Consider the following 24,767-nt stretch of genomic DNA (forward strand, 5'->3'; position numbering starts at 1 on the left):
CCCCTGCTGTGTGCAGGGTCACCAACCAGCAGCCCAGGCTGCCCAGAGCCACATCCAGCCTGGCCTTGGATGCCTGCAGGGATGGGGCATCCACACCTCCTTGGGCAACCTGTTCCAGTGCTTCACCCCCATCTGGGTGAAAATGTGTTATGACCATGGCAGAGCCTTTAAGTCCCCTTCTGTATTTATACGTACACATACTAGTAGGGATTTAACACGTTGTTGCTGTGCTACTTAAAATGCCTCCTGAATTTAGGCTGCTTCTGGTGGAAATAAAAATCCATGTATTGTTTTGATGGATCTGTATGTGGAGGATGTGTGTGCCCATGTTTGGCACTGGAAGGTTCCATTATCGACATTTGTTGGAGCTGAAGTTGAAGGGCTGTTGTGGGCAAAAGCACAGTGAAACTGGAGCAGATGCATCCTATGTTGGCTTCACCACTAGATGTCAGTGCACAAACTACAACTCGAGCAAGATGGACAAATTGGGAATCAGTTGAGGAGGAGGAGGAATGATATTCTGTACTCATATTTATGCCTCCTGGGGGTTAAATTCCCTTAATAAGGTCCTTGAGATACATTTAGTGTCTTCACTGTCAGAATGTTCCAGGCAGGAAATGAGGAATTTCCTGGTGTTGCTTCTAAAGGAAGTTTAGAAGGTGCTTGATGATTTGAAGTTTTATGTTAAATGACACAAAAATGTGTGGTTTGTTTTTTAAATCCTGGGTTTTTGAGTATATACACATTCTCAATTGCTGTGAATGGCATCAGGGTTAGATAACAGCAAACCTAACTGAATCTGTTGGTGTCTCTTTAGGCCTTGATCCTCACTAAAACTCTTTGAAATCAAAGTGTCCTATGCAAAGAGATGGATCTCTTGCTGAATGTTAGCAAATATAGGCAATGAGAAGGGAATTCCCACCAAAGAAAAACCCATGCAAAATCTTTGTGAACAGGTATGAACATCAATAGGTTGAAATTAGATTTAAATTTCCAGTTTCTTGCCTTGGTTCGTGCTTGCTCTGGCACTGAGTGGTCTGTCTGAGGGATCTTAATGTAGCCAGCTTAGGTTAGTGGTGGTACAAGGTAGGCTGCTTATGCTGGAATTGTTCTGAAGCAGAATGAATGCTTCGGGTTTTTCACTTGCTTTAGAGATCTGAAAGCATTCACTTTAATTGCTTTGTGTGCTGTTTGTTATGCTGCATTCCTACAGGGTTACTTTACCTGCTTCAGCATGTTTTAGAGCAAGTGGGACAAATGCTGGGTGATGGAAATCTGCTGTAGAAATATCTGAAGTGCTGTGTTTCAACAGTTCTTCCTTGCTTTTAGGTGCTATCTCAGACCAGCTGTGGGGGCTGCAGGTACACAAAGACAGCACCATGATTGCATGCTGCAGCTCTCTGGAGCGTTGCCACACAGACATGAGGATCCAAGATTGCCACTTCACTTCGTGTTCACATCTTCTGAAGGTGAGTAGAGTTGACTTTGATCTGGTTTGGGTTCCAACTTGGTACCCTTCAGTGTCTGTTCTCTGAGTGTGGTAAGTCAGGGCAATAGAGCAGCATAAGGGAGCCTCTTGATCCAAGATATAAAGCTTGAAGAATTTCTGCTCCCAGCTTGATGTGTCTTAAAGGCCTGTACTGAAGTGGGTCGCTCTTACTATAAAATAACTGAAGCCTGGCTGCTGCTTGCTGGTTATATTTTTGGATAGGTCCCTGAGCAACCTGATCTACTTTGGCTCTTCTTTAGAGCAGGGGATGGAGCCTAAATTATGTTTACTGTGACTAGTGAGAAGCTTAAATTTGGTTATTGACTGGATTAAACAAAGTACAGACAGTGACATGCAAGCGAGTTAATTGCTGGTATGTGTATGCAAATGGCAGAAGGTGCAAAATACAGAATTTATAGAAAACAGGGTGTGGAACCTGGGCTGACAACAAGCATAGCTCTAGGTATTTTCTGAGCCTTGGCTTCTGTTCAGCAGTGAGGAGACCAGCTCTCCTCCGGGCCTTAGCACACATCAGAAATAAACCCAACAGCAACAAATGGATTTAGTTCAGACAGTAATAGTGGTGAAATCACTTCAGACTGAATTGATTTGTATGTTGGCATGGTATCTTTATTTTTTCACTTCCACGTGAATACCAGCTGTTGCACATCTGAAAAACTCCAGTTTTGAGGATTTGTTTGCAGACAGTTCAGCAGCTGATAAGCGACCTGTTTCATTTCTTCCATGCCCTGTTCTCTGATAAAACAGAACAGGAGCCTAGCAAACTGTATGTCTGGGGAGGGAGTGGGTGGCATTATTATTATTATTATTTTTAAGCCTGAAGCTTGTTTAGATTCGAATGGATGCTGTCTTGTGGGTATAAATAGTCAGGAAAACCCTTTTAGGAGAATTGCAGCCATGTACTGTGCATTGAGCTGAAGGCCTTACAGAACACAACTTGCTGTCGTTGTATAGGAGTGCTTTAGTTGACCTGAACAGAAACCTACTCACTCCTTCCCCAGGGGCTCTGGCATGCAGACATCTGAGTAGAGCCTGTGTTTTATGGCAACAGAAGGAAAATCAAGCCAGTTTGGCCTGCATCTGTTTTGTTGTTTTTTTAATTGTAACGGAAAAAGGATCCAGTCTGAGTCTGAAAGCAGAAGTTTTACACTTAGTTACAGCTGAATATAGCCACACTTCCTGCTTTCCTCCCTCCCCTCCTCCCTGCCTCCCCTGGGTCTCATAGCATAATCTACTTATTAAATAGTTGCAATAAAAGTACATTTTGCCCTAGCAGGACCAAAGCCTATTGGTAGGGAAGATATTTTTATGCCATCCTTGTCCTGTTCCTGCCAAAATGAGGGTGTTTTTTGGACTCTTGTCTGCTTTTGGATTTGTGATCTGCTCCTTTAATACATTCCTTCCAGTCTAGGCAGTGTTCCCCAACTGCCTGGCACTGATGTTAATGCCTTGCTTCCTAATCAATCAAGTCCACTCCATGCTTCCTTAAAGGAAAACTCTGCTCATGTTGTTCAGCCCAGTGACACAAACTTCCACAGGTGTAAGAAACGTTTGTCACTGGCACATGGCACCAATGTGGGATGTGAAGGCCAAACTTTAATCCTGTTTGGCATTTCTGAGCCTCTGGGCAGTTCTTTCCTTGAAACTGACTGTGGTACTGTGGGCAACCAGCAGAGATTTAGTAGCTCAGTTTCCAGCTGTCCTAAATAACTTGATTATAGCAAGAACTTTGAGGATGTTAACAAGGGGTCATGTGTGCGTATGGTGAGGGCAGAATTTGTTTTTACTTTCTCCAGTAATGGATGCAAACTGCCTATACAAAATGGATGGGGAATGTAACTGGAGGAAGTGTGTCTCAAGATGGAATCAGTCACTTTTATCTGTTTTTATGTTAAGGTTCACTGTCCTTTGTGTCTATATCTAGAAAACAATATAGTGTCAAATAAGTAAAGATTGGGGTGAGCAGTGTTACTGCTTTTGGGGGCTTGTGTCCTATTTGAAGTGCAGTGCAGCAAAATGGCTGTTCCTAGGGTAAGGTTTATGTGCCAGCTGGAACTGCTGACTTCCTTTAAAACTCCTGGTTTTGTAATTATTCATGGCAAAAAACTGTTTCTTCCCATATGAACTCCTGGCTTACTGAGCTATGAGGTGAGCCAAGTAGGTTATTTTCTTCAGTGTCTGCATTTTTTCCTAATTACTTTGTGCCAGTTGTTACCACGCAGTTTTCTTTACCTGTGCTTCAAAATTCACAGGCTTCATGTTCTCAAAAGGCTCAGCAGTGTTTTTTCTGGAGCTCATCTTGGGACTGCCTGGTATCTGAGAGAATTATATCCTTGTGCCAAATACAGCCTTTTATGTAAACATATTTTTTTTTTCTGTATCACGTTTCTAACATTTTCTAATCTAATTCAGTTTCAGGAAGCAGAGAGGTGGTGCTGTGTGACTGAGCAGCTGTGGTTTGCCAGGCAGTGGCAGATGGGTGAGCTAGAGCTCTCCTTGCTGACATTTCTTTTTGCCAGCTGAGAAACCAGGGGCTTGACTATCCTGAGAACATAAAGCTTCTCCTTCTATTCTTTAACACGTTCCCCTAAGCAAGCTGTCATTCCTTGGTAGTTAACATTTTACATCTTGTATTATTTTAGGAAATTATATTGATAATTTCTGAACACAAGTGGTTGGGAATGGGAGGAGAAGTAAGGTCATCTCTTCAGGTAAGTGGGAGCTGTCATTGTAGATTGCAGGTCCTGGCATCCTTTACGTAATGCCAGCTCCTGCATAGGTGCATGGCCTGGCACAAGGCTGGGAGTTGCTCTGAATGCCTTCATACTAATGGTGATAAAGAAGCAAAGCAGAAATCCTGTGTCCAAGCTTCTTCAAGCATGTGATGAAAGGATCCCAAACAAGATAGTAAATTTATTTCCTTCTGTGTCTGTTTTCCATTAGGATGGACTTCAGGGTCATAGCAGTGGGATGATCAGGAGGCTGTTGTAGTGGGTAGAAGGGAAGCAAGCAGCAGTGGATATGCTGAAGGTGTTTGTTGTGCTTTGTTATAGCTCTTCCTGCACCAGGCACTGCTGCTTACACTATTTGTTTAAATGAGAGCTACTCTCCTGGCTCTGAGTGCCTCCCTGGTTTGTATCCATCTGTCTGTTCTCCTTGGTCCTTGCATTCATTTACGTGCTCTGTTCTGATGTTGGCAGTGCTGGACGTCAATGAATACTTGGAGGTGCAATCTTCCTTTCTGTTTTATTGATGATTCATGCTGTTAGGAGATGCTTCCTGCCTTTCCATGACTTAGTGAAAGCAATCCATTTCATAACGTCTCCTTACTCTTAGCAGAGCTTATACTTTGTTCCCAAAACTCCCACTGTTTTCACTGCAAGCATGACCAGACTGTGAAATAGCTTGGCTGGTCTGGTGAATAATGTGTTAGACTCTTTTAATAAACGGCAGTTGTATTTATCTTACTCCATAGGGCTTTTCATCTCAAAACATTTGAGTGCAGAAACTGTCCAGTAGTGAAATGCAGCCGTCTCTCTTGGAGACAGGGTGGGAGGCAGACAGGCGTTTTACTACACGGTTTAGAGTGAGAGGAATTTTGTTTAAGGACAATGAGGGAAAGCTGAGCTTGTGTGCTGAATGACCCTTTGATCTTCCACGTTCATGCTCAGCTGATCAGGACTTTAAATCTAAGCTCTGTCTGCTCCTACCCGTAGCGAACAGCCAGAAATGTCTCTCATTTGGGACCTGAGCGCTGCACTAGAATGACAGCACTGCAGTGACATCTGTTCAGCCTTGCATGTCTCCTGTCTGCTTGTTATTTCCACGTAGCTGTTCTGGGGTGGGAAGTAGGTTGTACTTGAAGGAGTAAATTGGGGAGGGTAAAGCCAGGCCTGTTAAACAAAGTTATTTTGCTGCATGCTTGTAAGCTGAGGAGCTGGGCAATGCTGTAGCATTAAAGGCTGCTTTCTGGAGCGTGCTGCGTAGGTCAGTCCATAGCTATAAGAGAACCCTAAAGCTTTGTGGTGTTTGCTCATTGTGATGAAATGACTGTCTGCCCAGGGCTCTGAAAGCTGAGGAGAGTTAACCAGTGGTGAGGTTGGTCAACTCTGTGCGAGGAGAAAAAGCTGTGGAAACCGCTGTAGCAGATGCAATAGGAGTGAACAGACACGGTATGATAAGATGGATCCTTGACCTGCAGCCTGTGAGCAGTTGTAAAAGCTTGTTACTTCTGCTACTATGCAGCACATCATTAGGAAACTTAATTACTGGGAGGTGACTACATTGCGTAGGCTAGAGCGTAGCCTGCAGGAATGTAGGAGCTTTAATTTTACAACGCTTGTTTGTGGTGTATCTCTCCCCAGCAATGGCACAGCAAGGGCTGATCTTGTTGCAAATGAAACAAATTCAGCTGGCTGATAATGTGCAGCTCATCTGAGCTGGCTGGTTGCAGCCCCTTGATAGGTAACAGCTGGTGATGTCTTGCTTCTTCCTATGTAATAAAACAAAATGTAGATTTTTAAAGCTTGGAGGAAACATTTGATGAAAGCAAAACTTGGACTTGAGACAACATGGTGCTTTGCTTAGTTGTGCTGAACCACTTTCATCTGAATAGTCCTTGCAGTATTTTTAGCATGAGATATGGTAAGAACAGCCAGAGGCACAGCTGTGTGACCTTTATGCTAAAACAAAACAACACAGAGGAGTGAATATTTTTACTTTGTTCCAGCTGTAAGTATTGGGTTCAAATTGTGGTGCCTTAAAAGTGTGGCAAAGAAACCGAAAGGTGAATTTGAATTTGTAGGCTGGAAGGACTGACAGAGAGTCCTGGAAGAAGGCTGAGTGAACTGCCTGCAGTAGAAAGAAGTCACAGTTCCTCTGTTTGGCCTTTAAGAATACTTTATGTCCCCCTGAACATCTGTGTTTTGCTGCTGTGTGTTTTGGGGAGGAAATATTTTCAGGAAGGGCATCCTTGATATGAAGGAATGTCTGTATGCAGAATGGCAGCTGAACTTTGAAGTTCTGCTTGGTGTGATTTTTACCTTGTTTCTGCCTTGGGAGCTGGAATATGAAGAACTGTTGGGAAAGCAGGCACCTGAGGACCTTTGCTTTGTTTAAAACTTAATTTTAGGTTGAGAGAAGGAATGCATAGATAAAAGCATTCACCAGAAAACAGTTTAACTGTTTAACTCCCAGAATTGCCCTTAATGGTGCTGCTGTTCTGGAATGTTCTCCAACTCTTAACACAGTCCTGAACAGGGATCACTGTGCCTCCTTGTACAGCTGTGATTCTTGAGTGTTATCAGATCTTGCAGTACTCCTTGCTAGAAGAGATAGGGCTGATTAGTTTGATGGGTGGCATTCTGTTTGTTTACCACGACCTAATAACCAAAGCTGTGGCTTTTATCTCATCTTTGGTTCCATCGGGAGGTACGTTCTGTCCTCCTTCAGCAACTGAAGCACTGCAATATTCGCTGCCTCTTCCCCTGCAGGGTTTTTCTAGAAGCAAGAAGATTGCACTGTCTAGTTTCCCATCTGTTGCCTGATTACATGCAAATAGAAACAGGCGGCCTTGTGAGCAGAGATACAGGAAGAGGATGGGGAGTGCTGCTCTGCTGTGATAGTCACTGGGGGAGGCCAACTGCCTGCTGTTGTCATAACCTCTCCTCTCAGAGAGACTGGCACAAAGCCCAGGCTACTTTGCCATCTCATGCCATCCCCCTTCTCTTATCTAGCCATACCACAGCTTCCCAGAAAGCCTGGATGGGACCAATCTGCCCCACCCTTTGCACTGGGATGGGTGCTTCCTTGCCCTAATCCCCCACAGCTGCACCCCACTGCAGGCGGAGTGCAAGCTGGGACCTAAAGTGGGCATTCTGCTGTGGGTTTGGCAGAGGTATGGTTAGAAGAAAGGGTGAATCATAATGACTTTTATTTGAGGAATAACAACCAAAATACCTCCCCTATAATGGGGAGATTTAAGTGGCACCTATCATCAGGAGTGATCCTTATGGAACAGAAAGTCAAAAGATGGTAATGGCTGGCTGCTGAGAGCCCTGGATAGGGAGAGAGAGAAGTCTGCATTTGCTGAGAGGTCCAGGACAAAAGGAACTGAGCCACTACAGCAGCCAAAGCTTGCAAAAAAAGGCCCCTGATCAGATTTCCACGTGCTGAGCACTGCAAAGCTGCATTGTCTCCCCAAAAATCCTGAACGTTCCCCCTCTCCTGAAGTCCTTCCCAGAGGGCTGAGGCCCAAGAGCAGGCTGAGCAGCAGGGCTCTGCAAAGCACAGGCAGCAGGCCGCATTATGACCATACCTGTGTCTGGCAGAGCTGCCCTGCTGTATCCCAGCGCTTCTGCTTTACCACTGTATATGTGTGTATGTATTTAAGCTCAACCTGGGAGGTCTTCTGCTGAGACATTCTGCATTTCAGGTGTCTGAGGCACACAGAAAAAATGGCGAATTCACTTGGCAGTAAAAGTTGCATTAGATTTTCCTTCTACAGCACATTTTTATGGCTGAAAGACAAAGAACAAATGTGAGCATGGGTGGAAAAGAAGACAGCAAGCAACTTACACAAAGCTCAGCTCAGGAGCACAGATCTGAGGGCTGAAGGTTGGGAATAGAGCAGGCAGGAGGCTGCTCTATGCATGCCTGACACCTTGGCTGGCTGTTTGCACAGCTGGCCCATAGCGGGGCAGATGTGGGGGTGCCAGCACGGTGCTTACCCCATGGGTGTGGGTGTTGCTCTACTTTCTGGTTCGCAGCACAGTGTCAGGCCATGCACTCAGCAAGCTGCGGGAGTCTCCACGAAGGAAAAAAAAGCCGTACGTTTAGGGGATGGTGGGTGGCATGTGGCACAACAGCACCGGTATAAATTGGGCCAGGGCCTCGAGCCCGGCTCTCTTTGTCTGGGCCGGGCCCGGCGCCTCCAGCCGTGAGTGCGGGGGAGCGGCCTGCGAAGGCGAAAGAGAAACCGCGTCCGGGGGCGTGAGCGCCGCAGCGTGCCCCGCCGCTGATTGGCCGCCGGGCCGCCGAACACAAACACTGGCGACTCGCTCCGATTGGTGTTTGCCAGGAAGGGGAAGGGAGCTGGGAAGGGCACGCGATTGGTCCCACGCGGTAGGGCGGGATTTCCGTGGCGTTCTCCTGTGGTGATTGGTTTTGCTGTGGCTATGAGGAGGGCGAGGGGGCGGGACTTGAGGAACTCGTTCGTTTGTGACTGGCTCTGACGAAAGGGATGACGTTTCTGAAGGATGGCAGCGTTTTCGATTGGCTACAGCTACAGCGCGTGCGGCGAGGACCTCGCGAGGCGTCCTCGTTGGCTGCTGCTAAGTGGGAGGAGCCTCGCCGTAGCCACCCAATGAGCACCGGGCTCCTCCCGCTAACCCCGCCCCCGAGCGCTGAAAAGCGGTGGCAGCGGCGGTGGGTGCTCAGTGCAGCGGGTCGGGCCGGGCATGGCGGGTGCCGCGGGCACCTCCTGCTGCCGCGGCGGGGCGGGGGGGCTCCAGCCGCTTCGCGCTACCGTCCCCTTCCAGCTCCAGCAGCGCCGCGGCGCCAGCGGAGACGGGGGCCGGGCAGGTAACTGCGGGTACCTCCTCCACCAACCGAGCTCCGGTGGGGCTGTGTTGGGGGTTGTAACCGGCACCGGGGGACCCCTCCCGGGCACAGGCAGCGTCTGGTCCCGGGGCGCAGCCGCGGTGTGCTGTAATATCAACTCCCTCCCCCCCACCCGGCCCCGGGCGGTGCTGCGCGGCTGCGCTCGGGTCTTTCGGGCGTTACAGTCACCTCCGAACGGCCCGGGGGCAGCGCGTGGAGCTGGGGCCGAAACTCGGAAGGGAGGGGAAGGAGAGGCCTGGGGAAAGCAGAACGTGACTGCGGGGGGGGCTGGGGGAGGGGGCAGGGGAACGGTCGGGACAAAGCCGAGCTCCGGCCCCACGCGTGGGGAGAGCTCCGCTCGGGGGTGGCTCCCAAAACCCGGCCCTTTGTTCGGTACCGCCGTGTTACAGCGGCGATGACTCGATTTCCCCTAATTCATCCTCAGTCGCATCGTGGAGGTTTCTCCCTAACTACTTCAGAAACGCTGATTGAAATAGAACTTTTTGGTGACCGCTTCTCAGCCTTCGGCTTTCCTTTATGTGCATATGGATGAGCTGCTCGTGGGACTGCTCCTGGGGGTCGGATTCTCCTTTGGCTGTGAATTACAGCGAGAAACGCTCAGACAGCAACCAAAGGGTCTTAACTGTAACCTTCACCGGGACTGCATGGCAGCGAGGGGTGTTTGCCTGCTCGGCCGGGGAAACAACGTGCTGCTCCCGTGCTGAATGCAGCTGCTGCTTTCTCTGCCCTGCAGAAAGGAGTGCTGCAGCCCGTCCCAAAATGAGATTTAATAGCCTTTCCCGAAGCACTGTGCTCTTCGTTGCTTGGGATTGAGTCTCTCGTGCCCCTGGCAGGGTTTGCATTGATCGGAGGAGCTATTAAAAAGCTACTTGCTCAATTTAAACTTGAAATAAGTTAATGGAATAAATGTTGAGTGCTAGGCTCTTCTTCCTTCTCAGCAGTGTGCTGAAAGGAAGGTGAACTTGCTGCTAATAGGGCAATTATTCGGTAGCTTCAGATGTTACCAAAAATCAAACCTCAAAGAAAGGAGAGGCAGGAGGCTGCCTGCAGCCTTCAGCTGTGGGAGCTGAGTTCTGTGCCTGCACACGGCAGCGTGCAGCTTTCCCAGGGCAAAAAGGCTGCAGCTCCACTGACACGAACCAGAATTGCTGCTCTTCATTTCTTCCTGGCTCTGTGCCTCACTGCTGGGGCTGTAGCAGCTTGATTTTTTCCTCTTGATCATAGGCATTTCGTATGCAGTTTTGTAAGTGTTTGAATTTCCATTGCTCTCTGCTTCAGTCGTAAGCCTCAATTTGCTCCGTGCGTGTGTGGGAGCAGCACACTGGCAGGCTTTAACCAAAAACTGCTATCGTGGTGATTCACCATCTGAGAGCTCTGCTCCCACCTTTTGGGAGCTGGGGTGGAAACGTGCTGCTTTGTCACCTCTTCCCTTTCTGTCTCAGCTGCCTTTCTGCATTGCTCTGGAGCTGCCTGGTTTTACAGGGATCTCTGTGCTGAGAGAGATGCTGTGAGATCCAGGAGCTGATCCTGCAGCTGCTCTGATAATAGAGGATCCCATTGAAACGAGGAGCAGCTGTTGAGTCTCTCAAAGGGCTTCTGTTGAAAGGGAGAGCTGAAGCTGGGGGATGCCAGGAAGTTGGGCTGAGAGTCTTTTAAAGGAGTTGACTTGCTGCTTAGAAATCAAGATATCACATTCATTGCTAGGCATTCTGATCTGTGGCATTGCTGTCTTTTTAAATTCTGTATCATCTTGAAAGTGCTTTGGCTTTCAGTGGTGAAGTAGGTATGTATTCTGGTTTCCTCCATGTTCAGGCCAGATCCGTCCCTGCTGCGTTCATTTCTCCCAAGTGAGGTGGTCCCTGGGGCTGATGGGGCTCCATGGGGATGGAGAGCCTGAAGCTTAAAGCAGCCCATGGCACTGCTTGTGCTGTGTGTGCTCTGGGTTGTTTCCTCCCAAGCCCACATTGAAGCTCCTGAAGCATTGGAAGTTCCTCCCTCAGACCTCCATGCTCGAGTTGCTTTGAGCTCCAGTCTTCGTCATCACGGAGCTGAAACCTGGTTTTCTAAAGTAAGACAACCAGAAGTCTTTATGCTTTTTCCACTGTAGCTCTAGAGCAATAGGATTATTGAAATAGGAGCTTGCATTTTAATGTGTGAACGTAGCATTTTGAGAACGTAAGCAGGTAAGCAAGCTTAGCTGTCTTAATTGGATCATGCGCAGAGAAAAAGAAGATGGAATACAGTAGAACAGCAAAGTCGTGTTTTGTGTTATGAGTTCAGCAGTTTTTAGAACGCTTCATTAAAATGAGAGTAAGTGAGGGTGCAGGGCTGGACAAGCAGCTGCCTATCAGCTGCTCTTCTAAGCAGTGCTGGAATTGATTCCTTGGAAGGAGGTGAGGTTCTGCCTTTGTCTTCTAAGCCCTGTGCAGGTTTGTCAGTGATGGTGTGGCAAAGAAGAAGGACAACAACAGAACTGCAGGTCGTCCTCCAGGAGTGTCTGACAAGTGCTGTGCACCAATTCACGCCCCTTGTGACCCTCCGAGTCTGAATCCTCACTGATGGCCAGCAGGCTTCCCTCACCAGCACTGCTGCTCCAGACCTGTGTGTGCCTTGCAGCTTTTCAGGAAGCTGGTTAGCTGGGCTGACTCATCTCCTTGGGATTTCATTGCTTGCCTGCTCAACTTGCTTCTGAGATGTCCAGTTGTTTTGCTGCATGGATCCTGAAGTAAGCAGACTGCCAAATATCTTTATTTGGTATCTGAATGAAAGCCATGCTAGATGAGTGGGACACTATTTGTAGGCAGTACCATCTGAGTGTAAGTTTAGCAGAAGGAAAATGTCTGTTTACCTCTTGGAAATGCTGCCTACTTGATGGTGATAGAGCAGTGCTGGTAACAGTGTCTCTTCTTCCCTTTGCAGGCCTCAAATAATGAGTGTAAGGGTCTCCTTTCTGCCTCCCTCATCTTACTAGTTGAATATGGTAACTACTTCAGACCTCACTGTGTTTGCTTTAGGAATTGGTACCCATTGGTGTTTCTGTATCCTGGGGATGTGTGTGAAGGCTCTCATTACCAAAATAGCTCTCCAGATGTTTGTGGTGTCTGGGTATCTGCTCCTGAGTTTCCCTTTACACTCTTTGACACCTGCAGCTGTTTAAGGGGGTGCTTAAGCAAATGAACAAGGAGCACACAGATCTGCATGGTCTGTATCACATGCCTGGTGTGAAACTGAGAACTTGTAGGGAAGGTGTATCAGAAGGAGCAGTTTGTTGGGTACCAGCTTTCCAAAGAAGAAACAAAAGCCCTCAAGTGTGGATGCAGAGAACTGTCATGGAAAAACTGCTGCGCTGTGCCAATGGCAGTTTGCAAACTTTGCTTTCCCAAACGTTGGGATTCATCACTCAGGAGTTCTGCTTTTGCCTTCAGGGTTTTGCTGTGGGAAAACAGGCTGATAGAAATAAAGGGTTAAGCACAGGCAGAGCTGCAAGTGGGGAAAAGCAGTTGTGTGGAGACTGATTTGGGATGGGAAAGCCCTGGAGATGTCCTGCTGCTGTGCTCTCCAGGAAGAATCCTGCTTCTGTCCTATGAAATCAAATCACTGCTGGTATAAAACAGCTGAGCACAATGCGTGGCTCAGGCTTGGGGTCGGAGCATTGCAGGTGGCTTTGTTTAATGTAGAACAAGTTTCTGGACGAGTAATTGGAGCCCATTCATGGCATTGCAGTCCTCAGCTGATACGGATCATACCTTCCATCTAAACCTGCTGCTCCCAGTTTGTCAGCCTGTGGATACGGGTGTGGGAAAGGGGAAACAAAGGACACATCTATAACTAATCTTGACTTGTGTTGACGTTCTGTGGGTGAAACAAGTTTTATCCCTGCTTTCAAATGCTGGAGATGACATTTAAAGGGAACTGTGCAGGAAGCAGCGATGGGACCGTGCAGTGAGTTTGATCTGCCCCTTTTATAGCAGAATGCTCCGGAGGAACGCTCAGCTCATTTACCCTACATGGATGTTTGCTTCTGGATCTTTCTATCAGCTGGGGTTTGTCTCACAGAGCTGTATGGAGCACAGCTGAGTTCTTACATTTGTTGGGTAAGAACTGGAAGAACCTGGGCACTGATCTGTGCCGTTCCAGGTGGGGTGAACATTTCCTTGTGTGACTACGTGGTGCAAAGGAAAAAACAAGTGCTGCTGGAGAAGTGATGCTGAGCACCAAAGTGCAGCAAGTTCTCTTTTATGCAAAGCTTGGGTGTTGAAATAGCGTGCACATGGCAAGACCTTTAAGCTGCATTGACTGCAGCAGGACGGTCTTGGCACTTTCCCCATTGCTTGTGCAGTTCAAGGTGATGGCACCGAGTCGGCTGGGTGTGATTGTGCTCATACAAAAGATGTCTGTGCACGGATACAGGTCTTGTAAAATCCATTCCCTTTTGGAATTTATATTACTCAGATCTTTTTGCATTAAAAATTATGCCTGTGGTGCTGCCATTCAGGGCACCTGGTCTTTCAGGGGCGGTTGTAGAGGAAACAAGGCAAGCGTTGAAGATGGTGGTGTGGTTAGTCTGCACAGTGGGAGATGGCTGCTTCCATGCCTGCCTGGGATGCCTGTGTGCCACTGCACAAAGCTGCTGCTCCTGCCCTCCCTTTGTTTCTCCCACTTTGCCATCTTCTCAGTCTGCAGGAATTACTGAGTGCAGTTCCTGGCTTGGTCCTGTGGCTGCTGCCCTGCAGTGCCATTCAGGCTGGTACAGCAGTGAGCTGATGGCAACTGTGCCATTGTACTGCCTCAGGTGGAAGGCACAAGGAAGGCCATAGGAAGGGGTAGCAGATCCTGTGGTTTTATTCTTATTTTTTCTCCCTGATGAGAGCTTTTCTCAATAGTTTCATGCTGGGTTCTGCAGGCTCAACTGAAACTCATCCTAATGATGACTGTGAAAGAGAAAGGGAGAAGGGCTTGTCATGCAGCTTGGTGTGATTTATGTAGCTGTACATATATAAAGCACAAGCCTTCTTTTTCCTTGTTTTCCAGCTTGATTGTAACTGTAGAAATATTGAGGATGTCTTTGCTCTGTTTGCTTTACTTTGTACTGGAAAATTTCCAAGGGCTCAGGAATCAAAGGTTCCTCACCTTGGCCCTGCCTTCCGCTGAGATCTTGGTTCCTAGATGTTTATCAGAATTGATTTAAAGAGGTGTAACAAAAAGGGGGGGTGGGGGAAGACACCCCCAGCTCTGCTTTCATAGCTGGGGTTTCACTTTTCTGATATGGGATGTGGGTGATCTGAGCAGCTCCTTGGTCACCTTTCTTTTTCCGGATCAGAGTGAGCATTACCTCAAAATCTGAAGTTGGAACAGGTTTTTGCTTGTCTCAAAACCACCCTTACAGTCTGTGAGAGGCTGCCTGCCTGCCCTTCTGTTTTCTTCTGATCTTCCACCAATTTCAGCATAGAAGCCCATCCAGAAACACAACCCTCCTGTCAATGGGAGCAGATGGGTTTGCAGTGCTTTGGCCCAGTGGGGGAAATGTTCACTTTGACCAAAGGCTCTGAGGAAGCTGAAATTCTTCAGATTGTTTTCTCATTTGGAAAACAAACTTTGAAAGAATTAAGATGAAGGTGAAAAGTTCAGCTCATTTCCTCCATTAAGGGTGCTCAGCTTCAGTTCCAGTCCCTGGGCCGAGGCAGGGAGCTACTGTTCTGACTGTCCCAAACAGCCTGAGCTGCTGCTGGCTCTTACTGATCTCTCACTGTGATATTTATGGTAGCTCTGTCCAGCTATACTCGATGCAGCATTCAGCCAGGAGGGCTCAGAGCCTGGGATCCCTTTGCTGGTGCTGCAGACCCCTGGCCTGGAGGTGTTGGTGCTCTTTGCCCTTGGCTGCAGGACACTGCAGTCCTCCTGCTTTCCCAGCACTGTTCTCAGCATTTCGTGTGCAGGAGAAGCACTGAAGCAGAGGCAGATCTGATGTTATCCTCAGGGCTGTGCGCTTTTTGCTTTTCTTAAGGTTTGAGCAACAGTCATGAGGGGGATTGCAGTACAACCACAGCTTCTGTCTCCTCACCGGAAGGTGTGATGGATTTCCCTGCCTTTCTGTATTAATGTACATTGCAAAGAGCTCTGAAATCCCATCCTGGTACAAGTGTGAGTTGTGTATCTTCTTAAAGGACAAAGGGACCAAAACTTTAAAACGTGGCCAGAGGTGGAGATGTCAATTGTTTCCTTTGCAGTGCTGTGGCAGGGCTGGGTGCCAGAGGTTTTGCTGGGCTGCCCAGCTGGGCTGCTGTGGCACTCAGTTCATGATGTGGTTCCAGACCCTTCCTTGTCCCTCAGTAGCCATATGCTTGCAATCCTCTCTGGATCTCTTATCCATTTCTGGTTAAAGCTTGAGATTTACTGTCTCCTCTGCTTATCTGTCTGGAGCTCTGTCCATTCTCTGCATGCTGCCCTCCCAGTGCTGCTTCAGCTCTCTGGTGCTTTGATGCCCATCTGGTCAGGTGTGACTGTGCTGTGAGCCCCTGCAGAGCGCTCTGCCTCAGTCTGCAGATTGCTGTGCTGCACAAAACAGAGGATTTGAAGTTTTATTGCACATAGAACGGCCTGCTTGCTTGCTGCTGAGAATTCAGTGCTGTTTGGCAGCAACCTGTCAGGTAGTCTGATTGATTCACCCTCAAGAGAGGCTGAAATGAGACCTGAACAGCTTATAACATCAGAGCTTCAGTTCTGATCTTGATTTCCACCATTTCTACTGCTGATCACCATTGTGCCCTCAGTCAGGAGTGTCCCCTGGGTATGAGCTGCATTGTAAAGAGCATTACAAGGTGTAGGTAAGAGAAGCTGATGCAGAACTTGAATAATTAGCTGTAATTTCTGTTACAGTTGGGTGGAAGATATTTGCATGAGTTAATTATTGACCCAGTTGCTTAGATTCCATTTCAGCCTGATGCTTCCTGACAAATATTCAGGAAAGCTTACAGGTCTTGCTTAAGCCATTGAGAGGAAAGCTGCATCCCAAAGCATTCCCTATGCCTGGTTAGTGCAGAACTCAGGAGGCTGAGGCTCCCACTACTCAGTGGTTCACTTTAAAGCTGGTTGTATTGAAATGTGGGCTGTTTCATGCTCTGTCACTTTAAGACAGACTTCTCATGGATGTGTTCCAAAAATGTCAGGGTCTGAACAGCATGTCCCTCAATCTCTAAACAGTCTTCTGATGTTAGAGGGTGGGTTTCCCCAGGGTGAAATTTAGGAAAGGAAGGAATAAAATTTTACAACTCTAAAAAGAAAGCAGTAGTGGGAGCACTGTTTTTCTTTGCCATCATTTGTGGATTCAGCTTGAAGTACTGCTCATTGGATGGTGACTTTGGAAAATGGAGAGTCCTTTTGGTTATTGTTTTAATCAATGGACTGTAGACCTTTCTCTTTTTAGATGCAATGATGGCCTGGCCCAGGGTGATGGTTTTGGAAGCTCTGAGCTCCCTATGTTGTGACTGGGAAAGACCAGAGGCCCTGCAGATCCAGAACTCCATACTGAAGGCTTCCTGCTTGTGCTTGCGTGCTTCTCACTGATCTCCTGAACTTGAGGATGCGTGCAGCAATCGGAGCAGCCCAGTGGCTCCTGGAGGCACAGCGATAGCTCTCTTATCTCCAGCAGCTTTGCTGTCACATGAGAAGCAAAAGCACCACAGCCAACACTTCTCAGCTGCGGAGCTGCCCAGACCCAGCACTGGTACCAGGTGGCAGCTGTGCAGCTCAGTGCAGAGTGCTGATAACAGCTCAGGGCTGCAAACAGGACACTCCACCCTGCTGCAGCACCCGGCTCCCTGCAGCCATGGCACGGCCTTTCTGTCCCTGCGTGCTGCTCACAGCCCAGCTCATGCCTTGTGGTTCTCCTAACGGGAGCTGCAATGCTGCTGTAGTGTGCATGGGGTGCTGTGCACCATGGATGTTTCCCTGCTGAGCTCCAGGTGCTCGTGGGCTGCATCTGGGGCAGCAGCCATACGGGATGGAGGTGTGAATGATGGGGCACTGAAGAGGAAGCTGCAAACATTAACAAGTTTCTAAATTAGTGGTAGCTGTCTTAGGCTATTAACTGTTGGAAGTGGGGAGTGTGTCTTGAGATGCCAGCTGGGCCAGCACAATAAGCCTTTAATCCTGTGTGGACCTTGTGAGGTGTGGCTGTGGTGCAAGGACTAATGCTATTCCAGCCCTCCGACGTGGCTTTTTGTTCCTACCCTTCTCATCTAGAACTCAAATTCCACTTCTCAAATGGTATTTTAGCTGATAAAAAGAGGTATTTACCCAGCCACGTCCCCAAACAGTGAGAGCTGAGACACCTCTGTAGAGGTATTTGGCACACACACAGTGTGGTGCTGAGCAGTCCTGACTCTGGGTTCAATGTGGTCAACTCGCTGCCAGCCTTACCTTGAGTTTGGGGAGGAAGGAGAGAATGTCTGTGCACAGCACACCTGGAGCAGAGCTGCTCCTGGCCTCACTACCCTGCCAGGAGGCCATGGGGCTGATTCTAATAGTGTGGTAATTTGCATGTCTAATCAAAATGAAATGCAAACAGACTTTTCTGCTGGCTTGAACTTGCCTCTCATGATTGCTGCGTTTTTGGGTTTGGTGATAACAGCTTTCAGCTGCAGGGCTGGTGACAGGGCTGTAGGAAAGGGCAGCTATGCTGTGTGTTGCTGTTTGAACCACTTCTATACATGAAGCTTTTCCTTCTTGGTGTTTGTAGGTACTGTTGTGCAAATCTGCACAGGTGAGGGGTGGTCTCGTAGAAGAGAGAAGCTGGGCAGAGCAGGCACTGGGCTGCAGGGTGGGTGCTGGGGTCCTGCCAGCCTGCCCTGGGTTACAGCAGCATTCAGGTTGTGCTCTTCCTTCCTGCTGGTTGCTGGGTGAGTGCCTGCAGCTGCTAACGGCAGTCAGTGTTCAAGACTGCCTGCAGGATCCAGAACTCTGCAGGTGTTCTCTTGGCCTCCCTTGGCTGGGAGCAGACGATTGCGTGCTTCCTCTGCTGAAATCAAGGCGTGCAGTCTGCCCATCACTGCTGGGTCTTCCCACAGGAGGAGCCTGGGTTCTTGCAGCTGAAGCATTGTGCTCTAGCTAATAAGAAATAGGGCTCTGTACACATCATGATGTTTTTTTCCCATGCAGAAGCAAGGTTGCCCTGTTGAGCACTTCACCTGGTCGTGTAGCAGCTCCTTTGGCTTAGACTGGAATGTCTGATCACTGGTTTCAAGCAGGCACTGAAGGGCTGCAGTAAAATCTCACTGTCGCTCAGTGCTAAGGGAGGACAGGAGCTCCACCAGCCCTCACTGACCCACTCTGCAGCATGGTTCTGATGGTCCAGGAGCAGCAGTGCTGTGCTGAGCAGCATGGCCTGGGCACCAGAGCTGCTGCTGCTGCAGGACTGGAAGCTCAGGGCCTTCATTAGCACTTAGATTTCCAAGAAGTGAATGAGCTTTTCCAGGTTCTGTGTGCTCCCTCCCTTCTTGGGATCTTTGCAGTGGACGTGGGCTTGCTGGCGGGGATGGCTGTTGCTGGAGCTGTGCTTTGGAAGCCTTAATGTCCTCCTCTCTTCTCTCCTGTGTAGCGAGTGTTCCCTGTGCTGCTGCTGCTGCAGAGAAACCCTGCCGGCCCCGGCAGCCCCGCGTGCGTCGCACCTCCTCACTGGACACCATCGTGGGCTCCTACCTGCTGGGGCAGTGGCCACGGGATGCTGATGGAGCTTCTGCCTCGTGCATGAATGACAAAGCTACCCAGGTATGGATACAGGCTGTGCAAGAAGTTCTTGGGCCAGGAAGGGGCTGCAGAACTGCAATGGGTGTAAACTGGGCAAAGAGAGGAAAAGTTGCATTTCCCCTCCATCCAGCTGCAGCTTTCTAGGAAGGCTGTTTTTCCCCTTGTGCTTTTCAGCTCCATGATTCCATTTCGGTGCAGTTAGAATTTCCTTGGCCTTGTTTGGAGGCAGATGGCCTCTGGCTTTCTGCTCCAGCCCTGGCTCACTGCTCGTTTTTTTTCTGGCTTGCAGCTATGGGCCAAGTCCTTATATAACACACATGGGCTGTGTGCCACACGCTGAGACGGTGAGGGTGCTCCCACAGAAGGGCTCACTAACACAGCACAGCTCTACTGTAGGATGGAAAAGCTCCAGACCTCAAGGAACTCTTAGCAACCTGTAAATATTACTGCATGGCAGCAAATAGTGCTCGCCTATCTGCAGAGGTGAAGGAATTCAGAAGGATAAGAGCATCCGTTAGCTTAGCAAGCCATTTATTTAGCACACTCAATCTGTGTTAACTTGCTGTTTGATCTTTGCTGTTCAACAATTTATTACTGAGCTGTTTGCAGGAAGTTCCCAATTGGATTCCAACTTCCATTGTCCTTTCCCAATGTGTTCTGCCTGCTTTTGTTTCAGTCCTGGTGCCCAGGAGTGCTGCAGAGGGCTTTCTGGAAAGGAAAGGATTTGTCAACCTTCATTTCTGAGTGAGGGAAATGCACTCTTCCTTTCTGTCTCAAGGCAGATTGGTGAGCAGTGAGCTCTGGCACTTTGCAGCCATTCAATTCCCCTTGCACTTGGTCCTTGGGGAGAAAGGCTGTAAAGTGGGGGCACCTCCTAAGGATGGAGCTGCTGGCTGTGCTCAGTGGGCCAGCTGTGCTGCAGCCCTTCCTCTGCTATCTGCAAATGCTAATGTGACCTTGCAACACGCCAGTGAAAGGAGCAGTGATCTCCAGCATTTCACATATGTGCTTCACTGGTTTGTGTGTATATCAGATGACTTGGCTGTTGTGGAAGCTGGGAATAAAGTCCTCTGTTGTGGCCTGCTCTGTGCTCTAACAAAATGTTCCTCCAGGAGGCTGACGCCCCTTCCATGCTTTCAGGCATAGCAGCTCTCAGAGCTGGGACTTTCTCTGCCTGTCAGTACGTGTTTACTTTCCTCCTTCCACAGCTACTGATCAGCTGTTGTGCAGAGCTCTGTAGATTTGCTATCGTAAGGTGGTTAAGTGAGATACAACTGCAGGTGCTCAGTGTGGGGGAGAGTGGCAGCAGCGTGCATGGCTGCAGCGTGTGCCTTTATCTTGCTGTGCAAAGTGTTTTTTTTTTTCCCCCCTCTTTCTGAGGAAGCAGTTTTGCCACAGTTAGTACAAAAAGTTCTGTAATTTCCTTCTGCTGTGACAGTCTGCCTAGAAAAGGAGCGAGATGCACATACATTCTTTATTTTCAGGTTTTCCTGTTGCAAGAATCATCGCTTCTCCCTTTCTGGGCCCTGTTTCTTGGCAGTAGTTTGGTGCTCTGGGTGTCACAGCCATAGAGCAGGGTGTTAAAGGAGTTGTTGCTTGAGAAGCTTCAGGTGCCTTAAGTTTTTCTCACGTCCTGGGCTGTTCCAGCAGCTGAAGCTGAGCTTCCCAGCCTTGCCTTCAGCAGTAACATGAGATGGAGCTGAGTCTTGCCTCTTCTAGCTTTCCTCCTTAGCTTTCCTACGTACGTGATCTGCTGGGATGTGAAATGACACAATGTTCTGGCATAAACACCAAACGCTGTCTGAGTTGTTTAGGAGAGACTATTTGAGGTAGGAAATGAGATCAGATGTGCCATGTGCTCAAAGTGTAGGGTTAGCCTGAGCTGCAGGACTTCCTATGGGAGCAGCCTGCTCCTCCACGGGGCGGCTGAGGCTGCTCTGAGCTCAGCAGGACCTCACAGTAATGCTTCAGGCTGAGCAGATTGCTTCTGTCAAACCAAACTGAGCACTGCACTCCGAATGTAAGCAGCTGCTGTGCTGCCATGCCTGCTGCTCACTGGTCCTGTGGATGAAGACCCAGGCAGCAAACACTGTGGTGGGAGTGTTGTACCCTGCTTGGGGGGAGTGCAAAGAGGGGCTGCCTCAGAGCCTGTGACTTGGGGCAGGGTTGGATTTCTGTCTGGAAGTCACCTGCATCCAGTTACCAAAGGAAAGCCTGGTACCTCTCCAGATAACTTGCCTTGTTCCTTTGGTTTACATACATACTAAAACACATTTTGAGAGAAGAGGCCTCTGTCATCCTGCTGACTATGGAGCTGTTTCCAACAGCTGCTGTTCTCGCAGTGGCCTCAGGGGAGATGCAGAGCTGCTTGGAGAGGAGCTGTTCTCAGGCCCTTGCACCTCCGGGCAGCCTGTCCCTGAGGATGGAGGAGGGGAGCATTATCAGAGCCTCCCACAGCACGGCAGGCAGTGTGGACACGGGCTGGGTGTTTTGAGAGGGCCTGACATGTGATGTTGGGAAAAAGCAGCCCTGCAGCTGATGTGCCTTGGGACCGTTCTGATGCTGGAGGCTCCGCTGAGGAGGACTGAGTTCAGTGGAAGGAAGTTCACACCCATGGCTGATCAGATCAACGGCCCCTTCTGATTGCCATTGATACTCATAATGTAGCTGTTGCTTAGAAAAAACAGCTGTGCAGTGTGCTGGAGCTGTTTTTGTGCACCAAGAGTCAGCTGAGAGCTGCCAGCCCTTCAGCCAGGCATGAGCAGCAGAGGCAGCTGGGCTCTTCCAGCGCTCCTGCGGCAGCATTGAGTCTGCAGGCCAAACCCTGCTTTTGGTTACGCCTTTGAACTGCGATAATGGGAGCCTGAGGTCTCAGAAGCAAGCTGTGTGTTCTCACAGCTGGGTGAGGCTTTTCCTCCCTGTAAGGCTGCTGTGTACAAATGAGTGCTTGAGTCTCTACGTCACCCTGCTTTGAGCTGCAGCCCGTGCAGGCAGCGCCAGGGCGTGAGGAGCAATGGCTGTGCCTCACATTGCCAGGTACCCGTGGGAATTGAGGCACTGTGTGCTGAGCAGCTCTGTTGCCATGCAGGTCCGTGAGGTCCAGTTTACTTCAGAGGCACAAATTTGGTTAAAATGGTGAGGTTTTGGTGAGTACTGAAAGAACGCGATCTCAGAGTGCTTTACTGAGTGATAATGGGAGAGGACTGGAACAGGGCTGTGAAGGAGCAGTAGTTGACCACTTTTATTCTTTCGGACTCTCCCAGCAGCCTCAGAGCAGTAAATGTGATTGTTTCTCCTCACTTCAGACCCCGGTGTCCTGGCATGATGCAGAAGTGGGGAAAGCCAGCTCCAGTGCTCACAAGCGTTCTGCTTCCTGGGGTAGCACAGATCACCGCAGAGAGGTAAAACAGATCACTCCCAGCACTTGAGCAAAGTCTGTGTTAGCTGCTGATGTGCAGGAGGCTCCTGCTTGCATGGGATGGGAGTGGGAGGACAGGGTTGTAGATGAGAGATTAGAGATGAGATGTTAGCCCTCATTCTCACCTCTAATGCTGTGCTTGGACAGGAGGCTGATCTCACAGGCAGCTGTTATAAAGAAACTCCTCTGGAGCTCAGTGCATTGCTTGTAGGTGTCACAGTGTGTGTGGGTTCCAGCAGGGCCTGGCCCTAATGCTGCAGGTGGAAGATAACCCACATCCAATGGAACTGCCCACATTGCCAAGGGGCAGATTTTGGTGAGGCCTTGTGGGCAGTCTTTGCTCATCCTTGGAGAAGCAGCCAGAGCAGCTTGTTGTGCGATTGGAACTGTCACTATTTTGGCACTCCCTCGTGGGTTGAGAGAGAGGGGAGGAGAGAGACAAGATATGATTTTTTTTTTTTTTTGGTGGAGGTGTATTGGCTTGCCTCATTTTGCAGCTGAAACTTTATTTGCTAGATTGCCAAACTGAAGCAGCAGCTCCAGCGAACAAAGCTAAATGGCAGAAGTGGCAAAGAAAAGGAGAAGAGCTCCCCGCTGCAGGGGGACCACGCTGTCCTTGGATCACTCCGGGTAGGTTCACATCTCCCTCTGCTGTCACTGTGTGTCCCAATGAGATGGAGTGCAAACTCCTGCTGGCAGACATCCCAGCTGTTCTTAGACTTCTGCTCAGTGTCTGAGAAAGAGGAGGGGGGGCATTTTTTCTTCCTCCTCCACTGCTTCAGCAGATCCCCGTGCTCTGGCCAGCACTTGGTGGATTTACGTGGCTCTTCTGTCAGTCTTTGCCAGTCAGCCTCCTCAAAGGCTCTGGCTGAGCACTGGAGTGCTTTGACATCAGAATGGAACTGAGAAACGGCTGAGTTTGTGCTGTCACAACTAACATCTTTGACTCTGGGTTGTTGCAGGACTCTCCTTCGGGCTTCCTTTCTTCGTCTCCTCTTCTGAGGCTCAGTCCTTGCTTGCACAGGAGCCTAGAAGGGCTAAACCAGGAACTAGAGGAAGTGTTTGTGAAGGAACATGGAGATGAAGAACTTTTGAGGGTGAGTGAAGGTTGAAGGATCACCCTGAATCTCCTGGATGGTCTCTGAATGCTTTTCTCTCATGACACTCACTGCCCGTATCTGCTTCTTGGCCATGGGAATGGTCTCTGTGTTCAGTTCTAGGCATGTAGCTGCCTGAACGGCTCTTGTCTTCCCTCCTTAGACTTGGTGCTGTGGGAGATCAGCCAGTAGGAATCTCAGCAGCACTGAGACACTGTGTTAGATCAGCATCCAAAGGCTGCTTCACACCATGCAGATGTGGGAGGTGATCCCAGCCAGCCTGTAAGCAGAAGTGTGTTACAAGGGATGCAGAAGGGTCTGTGTCCTTCTGCTCTGTCTGTGGCTGAGCCTCTGCTGGGAACCAGCACCCTGAAAAATACTGTCTGTAGGTGCAACTGCTTCTTCACCTTTTCTCTGGTGAAAGGGGTGGGTTTCTTCTTGTTCTGCTGAGACTTTGCTTCTTCCCTAGATCTTGGATGTCCCAGATGGTCACAGAGCACCAGCACCTGCACCGAGAAACTCTGGAGATGCCTCCCTGATGCTGGAGCCCAGCAGTGGCAGCTGCAGCAGTCTCTCGCTTTCTCCTTCCCCTTCTGTGCCTCTCCGCCTTTCTCCACACACTCCAGTGAGACTGGTGGCAGAAGAACTCTCCTCTGCTGTGGATGAGGTGCAGTTGGATCCAAAAGAGAAAGGCAAGTGCTGAGCCCAGCAGCTGGGAAGCTGTGGGAGGATGAGGAGGCTGTGTGGTGGATTGGAAGCTGCAGATGAGGTGGGAAGGGATGTCAGCCGCCTTGAATAATAATGGACTTCCTAAGTCCTGGTAATTACTCTCCAAGTGAGTGCTATCCTGTTGTACTATATGGTGGTTATGAGCAGGGAGCTACAAAGATAAAGTGCTTTGGTTTTAGCTCGCACCCACAGGGGTACTGGAAGAGCATGCTTGGAATTAGCTTAAACTTCTGTTGGATTCTCATAGAAATTTTTTAAAATGTGTCTTTCATCCCTTGTAGAGGAGGGCAGCCCTTCTCCAGTCCTGGCTTTTGCTTCCTCTCCTCGGCCCAACCACAGCTACATGTTCAAACGGGAACCTCCTGAGGGATGTGAGAAAGTCCGGGCCTTTGAAGAAGCTTCGTAAGTATGAGGAGTTATGGCAGAGGAGAGCTCAGCTGAGGTTGGTCCTATGGCAGGATGCTGAGGTGGGAGCAGCTGAGGCTTCAGTTGTGCTGTTGTGCCCTGCTCTGAAAGTAGGGAGCAGTCTCTAAGGAAACACTTCTGCAGCAAAACCTTGGTTTAGATCCTGGTGGAATTGCTGAAAGCTGCAACGTTAACCCTGAGACACACTGGGAAGGATGTTGTGATTTCTGCCTTCCCAGGCAGT

At 49.2% G+C, this 24,767-nt stretch overlaps 1 protein-coding gene across 8 annotated transcripts in view; it reads left to right on the forward strand.

Annotated features, from left to right (window-relative positions):
* The window catches only part of FAM117A (family with sequence similarity 117 member A), a 28,900-nt gene that overhangs the window by 2,360 nt on the left and 1,773 nt on the right, over positions 1–24,767 (forward strand). For 2 of the 8 annotated variants that reach the window (XM_090125194.1, XM_090125193.1), the window contains exons 2-9: positions 818–956; positions 1,330–1,469; positions 18,726–18,895; positions 22,138–22,275; positions 22,809–22,922; positions 23,255–23,389; positions 23,859–24,081; positions 24,400–24,520. In XM_090125194.1, coding sequence (XP_089981320.1) covers positions 904–956; positions 1,330–1,469; positions 18,726–18,895; positions 22,138–22,275; positions 22,809–22,922; positions 23,255–23,389; positions 23,859–24,081; positions 24,400–24,520 — 1,094 coding nt within the window. In that variant the 5' untranslated portion in view covers positions 818–903. Of the gene's footprint in view, positions 1–817; positions 957–1,329; positions 1,470–8,478; positions 9,092–18,725; positions 18,896–22,137; positions 22,276–22,808; positions 22,923–23,254; positions 23,390–23,858; positions 24,082–24,399; positions 24,521–24,767 lie in introns of those variants that run through there. The other 6 variants (XM_090125195.1, XM_031600842.2, XM_090125197.1 and 3 more) reach the window with 6 other exon arrangements.

This window comes from Phasianus colchicus, chromosome 26 (assembly GCF_987193195.1).
Source record: "Phasianus colchicus chromosome 26, bPhaCol1.hap1.1, whole genome shotgun sequence".
Lineage (NCBI taxonomy): Eukaryota > Metazoa > Chordata > Aves > Galliformes > Phasianidae > Phasianus > Phasianus colchicus.